Genomic DNA, 9,920 nt, shown 5'->3' on the forward strand with positions numbered 1-9,920 from the left:
TGGCACCAGACAAACGAGCCAGCAGAGGGCAGCTGTGGGAAGTTGTGGGGCATTGCTGGGGTGAGGATGAGGCCGAAGGGGGTGTGCCTGCTGGCAAGTCATGCCTCTGCAAGGGTTGCTTAAAAGCACAGACTGCCCTGCTCTCTAGGGCATGCACGCTCTTTCTGCACAGGAAAATACGCACCTTATTAGCAGGAGTTGGATGTGTTCAGCAGAATCTTACATAGGGGTTATAAAACATCCTCCTGAAGTTGTGGGCTGAGTGGGCTTTCCTGGTCCAACCAACCAGCAGTTCTGCTGCTGTAATCCCAATACCCACTGGAATTACAAAGGATAAAATCCAGTCTGGAAGTGTCTGCAGCTAACTCCTCTGGCAGCCAAGAGGTTCCCAGTCAGGTGTGCTGTCCTGTCAGAGCTGGCATGGAAGTCTCCCTGTCCTGGATACTGGAGGCGATGGGCCCTGCCTGCCCTCCCACCAAGAAAGGGGGAGCAGGTCAGCAGCACGCAAAGGGATTCAGTGTGTGACAGGCAGCTGCTCCGGCCAAGGCCAGCCTGTTCTCATGGCATCAGCTTCCTGTTTGGCCAGGCAAGGACCCCAGCTTGGAGCTGCCTGTCCCCAACTTGTGCTTATGGCACTGGAATTCTTTCCCTGCAAAAGCTGTGCGGCAGGGAGAAAATGCAATTCGGAAAGGTTTAAGAAGCACCCCGGAGGTTCTGGGTGTACCACTTCATCTTCGTATAATAGAGGGAAAAGGAGGTAAGGGGGAAGGCTGTCTCTGTGCTTGGTCTTCCAAGAAATTGGGGCAAAGTGTAGGTAACATGGCAACATTAATTTTCTGAGATCCTTCCTGTTCAGCAATTAAGAATGTTTGTAAAAGTTCCACAACATTGCAGCACCTGAACCAGCAGCTGTGGTTGAGAGGGTAAGTGTTGGTGACAAGTTTTAGCCAACGTACTGCATGGGCAAAACTGGTCAGGGTGAGAGCCACAAACTATTTTATCTTGGATGCTGCCCAGTTATTCCATCAAAGAAGCTATTAGGCTGTCTCAGTCTAGATTGCAAAAATGTGGGGTGCTGCCTGGTGCTTTCTCTGGCCCTGTCTGCTTCTCTGCACCTTGGGGGGGCCCATCGGGAGTGGGCGCCAGATGGACAAGCTGGCAGACAAGAAGTTGTGTGCTGATGCTGAATGCAGCCGTGAGTGTGCGCTCCTTTTGTAGAAGTTCTGCCTTCTCCCCTGCCATGAGAACTGGAGCATGGGCAGGCGAGTGCATCTGATTGACCCGCCCAGTGCCCCTAAGAAGTCGCAAGCATGGCTTTGGACCCAGAGTTGGTTCCCAGCATCTGGTAGCTGGGGAGAGAGCTGGGAAAGGTGCAGAGGAGCCACTCCTCTAAGGAAGGGCGAAAATGGGTTTTGTAGTCTATCAAAAAGGCTACTGTGTGTGTGGGGGGGGGGGGATTGATGAAGATATAGCTTTATCCAGTGATGCATGGTGTGGCAAAAGCGCTTTCTCCTTCATAATACTGAACTCCTCATCCGTTGAAATCCATTTGCAGCAAATTAAGGAAAGGCTAAAGTACTCTTGCTTCACACAAGGCATCTTCCCCCAGGGCAGAGTTCTGTCTGTTTTATCCTTTGTCTGAAGCAGGCATCAAGGGGAGGGGAGCATTTCCCCCAGTGTGTGCAGATCACTTTCCTTGGATGAATCTCTCTGGTCCCTGTCCTTCCTTCCTTCCTTCCTTCTCCTTCCTTCCTCCTTCCCCAACTCCAGATCCCATCTCCATTGCAGTGGCGCTGCAGGATTACATTGCTCCCGACTGCCGCTTCGTCCACATTCAGCAGGGCCAATTTGTGTACATCTTTTCCAAGCTGAAAGGCCGTGGGCGACTCTTCTGGGGTGGCAGCGTGAGTAGGCACTGCTGCTGGGCTCTGCCCTTCTGCTGGGCTCTGGGTGGTTGTGAAGATGTGTGAGCCGTGAAATGTGAGAAGTAGTGAGCATGTACAGAGTGCCCTGCCTTTATCGCTGGCTAGTTGGAGCCATTGCCCACAGTCCGCTGCCAGTGGACACGTTTCTGCCTGTGAGTCTTGGGTTTGGGTCCCACTCTTCCTGTACAGGCTCTGCTGGCCGCTTTTGCCCTTTTCCAGCTTCAGTTCCCCATCTCTGAAATGGGGGCAGTAGTGGGTGATGATGTCAAAAAGGCTGTAAACTTTTTTTGTGAGTTGAAGGTGTTCATATATGGCAAGAATGTTACGAATGGGATTATAAAGGTTTCCAAGAAGGCAGGGACGCTGACAACCGCACCCCAAATCCCTGAACTGTAGCCCCGGGGAGGGCTCAGAGCTGCTGCTGCTGCTACTTCCTCCGACTGGCCAGTAGGGGGGGCTCCAGCCATGGGGAGACTGCGGGCGGGACGGGACCTCACTCACGCCCCCCCTTTCTGCGCAGGTGCAAGGTGACTATTACGGGGAGCAGCCAGCCCGCTTGGGCTATTTCCCCAGCTCAGTTGTCCAGGAGAACCAATACCTGAAGCCTGGCAAGGTGGAAGTGAAGACTGATGTGAGTGCGGCACCCCTTGAGGCCTGGGGGTGCACGCTGGGGATAACCCACCTTCTCTCTCCCCATCTATCCCATCCCATCCCTGCCCCACCCCACCCCACCCCACCCCACCCCTGCTTTATTGCCCCTCTTCCTCTCCTTCACATTCCTAGTTCATGGGGCAAGGACCAGGCTGTGCCTGTTGCTGGTACGATGCCGAGGGAGCGCCCCAGGAATGGTCTGTGGCTGAGCCAGGAGGCCTCCTGCGCCACCCATCCTGGCCATCCGTCCCCCTGGCGTGCCGCACGCTCGCATCTCACCAGGGCTTTTCTCTCTGGCGAGGAGGGCTGCGTCAGCTGGCCACGGCCTTCTCTGCTTTGGAGGAAATCCCTGCCCTGGATTTGTGCTAGGACAGCCTGGCCTACCATGACTTGCCCAGGGCTCCGCACCACAAAACCATGGCACAGTCTGGATCCCGTTCCCCATTGGCCTCCATTCCTTGCCTCTTTAAAATGGAAATCTCCCGAACCTGCCTTGTTAGGCAGCTACCTGTGAAGTTGCCTGCATGTTGCTGTGAGCAAGAGTTCCCTAAGGCTGGCCGTGGAAGGTGACGGTGCTTCTGAGCCTGGGCCGAGTGCCTTTCCCTCACCTCTTGAGTAACCACAGCCATATCTTGAAATGTATTTCAATGGCGCTCGTGCCACAGATGCAATAAGCGAGTTCTGCCCCAAATGTATCTTTTATCTTTCCTTCAGAAGTGGGACTTCTACTGCCAGTGAGTTGAACTGCCTGGATTTGGACAATGCCTCCTCTGCGTGACGCTTGCTCTTGTTCAGAAGCTGTGCCAGTCCAGCAGGGTGAACTGGGCGGGTGCGCTGCATTCAGGCCCAGCCTCGGGCCTGGCCCATGTTTCCAAAGACAGGCGCTTTCTTCTCGCTGCTGCTCCTAGTATGCGTGCTGGGGGGCTGGGGTGTGTGTGAAGAGAGTTCACACCCTGCCCCTTGATTCAGGGGTGCAATACCTTTGCATAGATGGCTGTGTAAGCTGTATTTTGAGTAATGCAAATCATCCACCCATTGCTAAAGAATGAATGAATAAAGCTCCTTTAAAGCAAAATATATTGATATTTTAAATCTTGGCTGTTGTATCTAGATGAAATAACTGGGGAGGAGGCATCTCAGGTACTTTCTTTAAATGGCTTTGCAAAGAGTATCATATATGTACAGTTTAAATTGGGTTTTAAGATCATTTATTTCTTCCGTCAAGGGAATTCAAAGTGGGGTGGGGGGGTGCACGTCTCCCAGGTGGTCTCCCACCCAGTCTCCCAGGTGGTCTCCCACCCAGTCTCCCAGGTGGTCTCCCACCCAGTCTCCCAGGTGGTCTCCCACCCAGTCTCCCATCCAGGCACTGACCAGGCTTGGCCAGGTTGGCAGAATCGGACTGTGCCCTGGGAAAAGGGTGTGGGAGGAGCTGAGGTGTTCGGAGAAGGGGAATGTTTTGGGCCTGGAGTAGCCAACCTGATCTCGGAGAAAGGAGTGGAGCAGAGACCTGGGCTAACCACGTATCTGCCACAGCCGTCCTGCAGGCAAACTGCTCCTTCCCACTAGTACAAATGAGGGAACGGGCTGGGAGAAAATGACCTTCCCTGCAGGGTGGTTGTGAGGGTAAACACAAAGATGGCAAAAGTATGTGAGTAAGTCAATTGCTGTAATGGGGTGGGGAGGAACTGGGATATTCCTTGGCAGCTCTGTTGCCTTAACCCCAGAGTTGTAGAGGATAGGCACCAGTGACAGTTACTGAGGGTTGCTGGGGAAGCATGCATGGCACATGTTCAGAGGCACTGTTCATTTGCAGCGCTTCTTGTTTCAGGGTCAAGTCATAGTACCGAAAACAGCTTCTGGGGCGGAGGCTCAAATTGAGCGCTGCCCAATAGGGGCAGCAGAACCACCCACAGGCTGGGGGGTGGGGGAGCACACAGCAAAGAGGTGGGGAGCTGAGGGGCCGCAACTCTCGCAGGGGGGTCTCGCCGCCCCAGCCTCGCGAATGTAGGGCAGCCCCCTCCCTTGGCAGCCCAGCAGCGCTCAAACAATGCAGGGGCTGCCTGGCACCGCAGGCTGGCCGAGGGCCCTGCGCTGAAGCCGCCGCCGCGACCCACTTCCTCGGCCGGGCAGAGGGCGCGGGCTGCCCCGCGTGCCCCAAATGCTGATTTCTCCATCCCCAAACGTGTGTCAAGGGCTCCTTGGAGGCCTCTCTCAGTCTAATCCAGTAGCAAAGTCCAGACACAGACAAAGGGATTCCTTTCAAAGCTTTATTCTTCTTTTACAACTTAACAACTCTACCGTTTGCAACTAGATCTGAGCAGCAGAGTACCTATGTCCTAAGTTGGAACAGTTGGTCCCCGTTTGAAAGGGAATTACTGGCAGACCCCTGAACTTAAGGACTAGGGAGAGTCCCTCCCCTTTTCCCTTGGATCCTCTGGGCGCAGCCGTTGTTTGCGTGCCAACTGGGCACTACGCCTCCTTTCTGCGCCCTCCATTTGGCGCCGCTCTCTGCGTCAGCGTCGCGCGTCCATCAAGTCTGCTTCCTGCGCTCTGTCACTCCCTGGACTGCTATCTAAGCTAGGAATGCTGATGGGAGGAATCTCCGTCAGCTGTTGGCCCTGGGAAAGAGGAGCGCGCTCCTCTCCCAGGAGCGACTGCTCTTCCTCAGAATCAGAACTACTTTGGGATTCTATGGGCTCAGTGTCCACCCTGACAACGTGTGTGCAGGTCAGCGCGGAGCAGCATGTGTGCGTGCTGAAATCCCTTCTGTGCACTGAAGCACGTACATCCACCATTGGGCTTTAACCTGAGCTCCCGGCTGATGCAGCTGCTGTATTAGTGTGCCAGGGAAGCCCCTGTCTGCAGCACCCATCCCCAGGGCAGGAGCGCTGCAGTCCGAGGGAGGCACCCTAGCTGGGCTGCTGGGCATGTGGCCCTCTGTACAGGGAAGCAATTTGTGCACAGCGTGCCACCTTTCCGGTGGGCCTGACGGACACACTGATCCACCTCAACCTGGCCTTGCTGTCTTCCTGCTGTCCCCCCCCCGCCCCAGGCAAGGTGAAGCAGGCAGCGTCTGGTGATGGAAGTTAGGGTGGGGGGAGCAGACGAAGGCCAACACCTGTGTTGTGAGTAGTGCTTAGGGTAGGGTGGGGAGAGTTTAGTGTTTAGACGGGGGGGATAGCCACAGATGGCAAACTGCCTCCACCTGGCTCTGGGGAGGGTTCATCCATCCAGCAGAGGTACCTGTTGGGCATCTACCTGCATCTACCTGCAGCCTGTTCTCTGCTCCTGAGAGCAAGGCAGCGCATCCGCCTGCGTGACTTCAGGGCAGGGGAAGGAGGCCTCCTTGCCTGTGCCGCCATGGCGCCTCAAGCGCCTGCTCCAGCTGCAGCCCTCTTGCTGCACTCCCGGCTCAGGACTGGAGAGAGAACCCGGGCATCCTGCTCATTCTTATCTATTACATTTCTGTATTGCCCTTTAGTTGAAGCTCCCTGGGCAGTTTACAAGACAAGGCTGAAAACCATAAAATGCAGCACCTTAGTAGAACATAATATAAAACCATAAGTTTAAAACAGAATAAAACCAAAGTAGTAGCCAAGATACAGGCCAGTCACAGTGCAAAGGTCTAAAATGCACTAACGCCATTTTAAAAACTTTTTTAAAAGGGCCAAAAGGCCTGGCGGAATAAGAAGGTGCCAAAAGGTCCACCATGTAGATGCCAGGCCAGCCAATCTGGGGAGCTCATTCCACAACCGGCGTGCCGCCACCAAAGAGGCCCTCTCCTCGGGAGCCCCCCGCCTCGCTCCCTTTGGCACTCAGAGAAGGGTCTCCAGGGATGATGCTGGGGTCCAGGCAGGTATCTATGGCAGGAGATGATCTTTCGGGGAACCAGGCCCCAAGCTGTTGAGGCCTTGAAGTTAATCCCATCACTTTGAACTTGGCCCAGAAATGGGTTGGCAGCCAGGTCGCGTCATAAAGCACTGGTGCAATGTAACCATATCAGCCAGCCCCTGTGCGCCACCTCGCTTGCCTGCTGTGGACAAGCTGAGGTTTTCACAGGCGGCCCCATGTATCCCTCATTGCGATAATTCAGACGAGAGGTTGCCAGAACATGGATAACTGTAGCTAGCTGTCCTAGCCCCCAATCCTCCCACTCCCCCCTCTGTCCCCATCTCCAGTCCCTTTGAAGGAGCCACAAAGGCCCAGGACTCCTGCACTATCGCTCTGTACATAATGTTTCCAGTACTAACTGGGCGGGTGTTCCATTTTTGGAACATCATGTTATCAGTTCTTCCAATTTATCATAAATAAACGCAGGCGCTGCAGTTTCAGGAAGGGCTGGGAGCAGCTGCTGTTCCCCTGGCGCTGTTGCAGGGGGAGGCTTCCTGATCTCACAAAGGAAGGAGAAATGATGAGGACTAGAAAGCTGGAGCTGCTTTGAGCCCCGTACTCACTGCCTAGGTAAGCAGCTGGTCCCAGTTCTCTGGTAGGTGCATTGTACAGACACTTGCTCACATGCCTTTGTGTGTACATTTATGATCTTATATTCCTCACAGAAGGCAAGGCAGTATTCAAACTGTGCCCAGTGCATTAACTTAGACCCCACAACAGCCCTGAATGGCAGGCATAGTTTGGTGGAAAGGTGGGATAAAAAATAAATAGGCCAATATTTTCATCTTCAATGGGGCTTGGGGGAGGGGTACCTGGTGGCAGAAGCAAGATCCAGGTGGCGGACGTTGGATTCATCACGCAGCCTCCACCAGGTTAGCTTAAGAGCCTGTGTTCAAATGCCTGGAATGTGAGATGCGATCCTCAAGGGGCATCTGCCTCTGAGCTCATGCAGAGTGTATTGCCATAATTAGTTGTTTGACACATCTGAGGTCAGAGAGCAGTGCCCTCAGATCAGAAGGTGTGGTGTCAAGAGGGCTGAACTCGCAGTGCCTGCCTGCCAAAGTAGCCATGAAGTAGTAGAGATGCATGGATGGGAGGCAGAGAGGGGCCCCCCGCCTGCCCGCCCTGCAATCCTCCATTCCCCTCCCAGCTTTTCAAAGCCAGTTCGCCAGTGACCTTTCAGCAACAGACTCCCAAGGGGCCCAGAGCCAAGCCCAGAGACAGAGGCCCCCAAATTATGACACCAGCTGAGTTTATTTTCGCCCTGGATAAAGCTGCCCGGGACTCACTGATGTGGGCCCTCCTTGGTGCCAAGCCTGGAGCCTGCTGAGAGACTCACTGAGGCTGGCTGTGATGAAGGCGCTCCCTTTCATGGTGGCAGAGGTGGGCTCCCCTCTCTGAAGGGGAGCACCCTCTATGGCAGCATGTGATGCTCCATCGTTTGCCTCTTTCCAGGCTGTTTGGTGGTGGTGGTTCAAAGTGAAATCTGTGTGAGTGGGTGGGGGGAGAGGGAGACAGAGAGGGAGTGTCCGGCTTCAGGCACAGTTTCTTGGTCATGTCAGGGCCTCCTTATTCCCACGATGGCCCTCCCAGGCCTGCTCTTGTCTGTACCTCTCCTAGGTCTACTCCTCTCTTCAAGGCTAGAGACAGACAGGCGATCCTTCCGGAGAGATCCAAATGTCCCTGGCTGGATCCACAGTCCTTCCTTTGGTCCCACTGGCCAAGCAGGTTTTGCTGGATCCCGAAGCACTGGCAGCAGGGGGGGGGGTTCGCGGGGGGAGCGTGCACACAGTGCACCCGGCCTGGCTCCTCCGACTCCCTCCTTGGGGAAAGTGTAGTGCAGCCCTTCAGCTGGAGGTGCAGCAAGAAAAGGGCTGAGACTAGGCTCGCTCGCTTACCTGGGCAAGTCTGCCCCCCCATGCCTGCTGGTGCTGGACGGGCCAAGGAGGTTTTTCTGTGCAAAGTGGCATCTGCCCTGGGCACAGCTGACCTTAGTCCCCGTTTCCAGCTTTCCAGTAACAGTTCGGGTGTTTCCTGTTTTTGCTGGTTAGTGCAGCCCTGAGGGGGGTTTCCAGGCTGCTGTCTGGTATGAAAAGCAGGAAGAGCCTCCCTCACCCCACAAAAACATCAGCGGGTAGGACAGATATTTTCCATTTCAGGAGAGACAGAGTGCATCCCAGCCCAGCCCCTGCTTTTCACAAGGGACAGAGCTGTTTAAGGGTCCTGAAGATGGCTCCACCTCTGAGCAAAGCCAGAGTGCATTGCCCCTCTTGAGTATCCATAGCCCAGGCCGGCTGTGACTAAAGGGAAGCCCCCTGCCCAATTTGCTCCATGCCCAGCCCTTCTGGGGGTGGCCTCTTTCCCCAGGAGGGCCTGTTCCAGTTTCCCTTTACAAAGTGCCCTGGATTGCTGGCTTTCTTTCTCAGCTCAAGGAAGGGCTCCTACCTTAGTAGTAGGTGTGTAAAGAGTTCCCGGGCTGCACTCCTTGCTAGGGGCGGGAGCGCTGGGGGGGTGGGGGTGGCGGCTTACACCCTGGCACCTCTCTCTGTTGAGAAGTCTGAACAATTCCCAGGGAAGGGGGTTAGACATGCTGGGGGCCTTAAAGAAATGGGCAAGGGGGATCGAGGCACCCATACAGGGAGTCCAAAGGATCAGTCTCCCCCTGCCTTGCCCACCACACATGGCTGGATCTGGCCCACCTGTGGGAGTTGCAGCCCCATCCTCAAGTCTTCTGGGTTAACTGGGAAGGGAATCTGTCTAGCTCAGTCTTGTCAACAGTTCTCCAAGGACTTGCCTAGCCCTATCTGGGGGGGGGGGATTGGACCTGGGACCCTGTGTATGAGCAGGTGTGCTCCCCCTACACAGCAAGGGCCCTTCCTAAAGAAAAGCAATGAGTGACCATAAGAAGCCCTTGGCCCATCTAGCCCAGGCAATTGGGTGGGGTGTGTGTGTGGGGGATCCCTAGGCTGAGAAGGGTCTTTCCCAGCCGTGCCTGCAACTGGGCCCAGGGCCTTCTGCAGGCCAAGCAGGGGCTCCACACTGAGACACAGGCTCATGCCTCTTTCTGGACCATGCACAGGGCCAGTGCCAGAAGGGCTCAAGCCCTCACACAGCAGAGCAAACACTTTTCAGAAAGGGATCCAGCGGGGATCCAGGAAATTACAGGCTGGTCAGCTTAACATCTGTTCTGGGTAAATTGGTTGAAGGCATTATTAAAGATAAAATTAGCACATAGAAGGACAAGTCCCCCTGAAAACAAATCAACATGGCGCCAGCAAAGGGAAGTCCTGTCTCATGAACCCTTTAGAGTTCTTTGAGAGTGTCAGTAAACATATAGACAGCAGTGATCCGGAAGACATTGTTTACTTGGACTTCCAAAAGGCTTTTGACAAAGTCCCTCACCAAAGACTCCTGAGCAAACTTATCAGTCATGGAATAAGAGGGGAAGTCTTC

At 54.8% G+C, this 9,920-nt stretch overlaps 1 protein-coding gene across 1 annotated transcript; it reads left to right on the forward strand.

Annotated features, from left to right (window-relative positions):
- Positions 1–1,025: 1,025 nt before the first annotated feature.
- Positions 1,026–3,647, forward strand: MIA (MIA SH3 domain containing). Its single transcript, XM_084814549.1, has 4 exons — positions 1,026–1,195; positions 1,771–1,904; positions 2,446–2,556; positions 3,291–3,647. The coding sequence occupies exons 1-4, from the start codon at positions 1,066–1,068 to the stop codon at positions 3,312–3,314; spliced, it is 399 nt and encodes a 132-aa protein (XP_084670675.1). The 5' UTR covers positions 1,026–1,065; the 3' UTR covers positions 3,315–3,647.
- Positions 3,648–9,920: the final 6,273 nt, after the last annotated feature.

Source organism: Heloderma suspectum, chromosome 10 (genome assembly GCF_057233095.1).
Source record: "Heloderma suspectum isolate Gila_16-S chromosome 10, 16-S_ref, whole genome shotgun sequence".
Classification (NCBI taxonomy): domain Eukaryota; kingdom Metazoa; phylum Chordata; class Lepidosauria; order Squamata; family Helodermatidae; genus Heloderma; species Heloderma suspectum.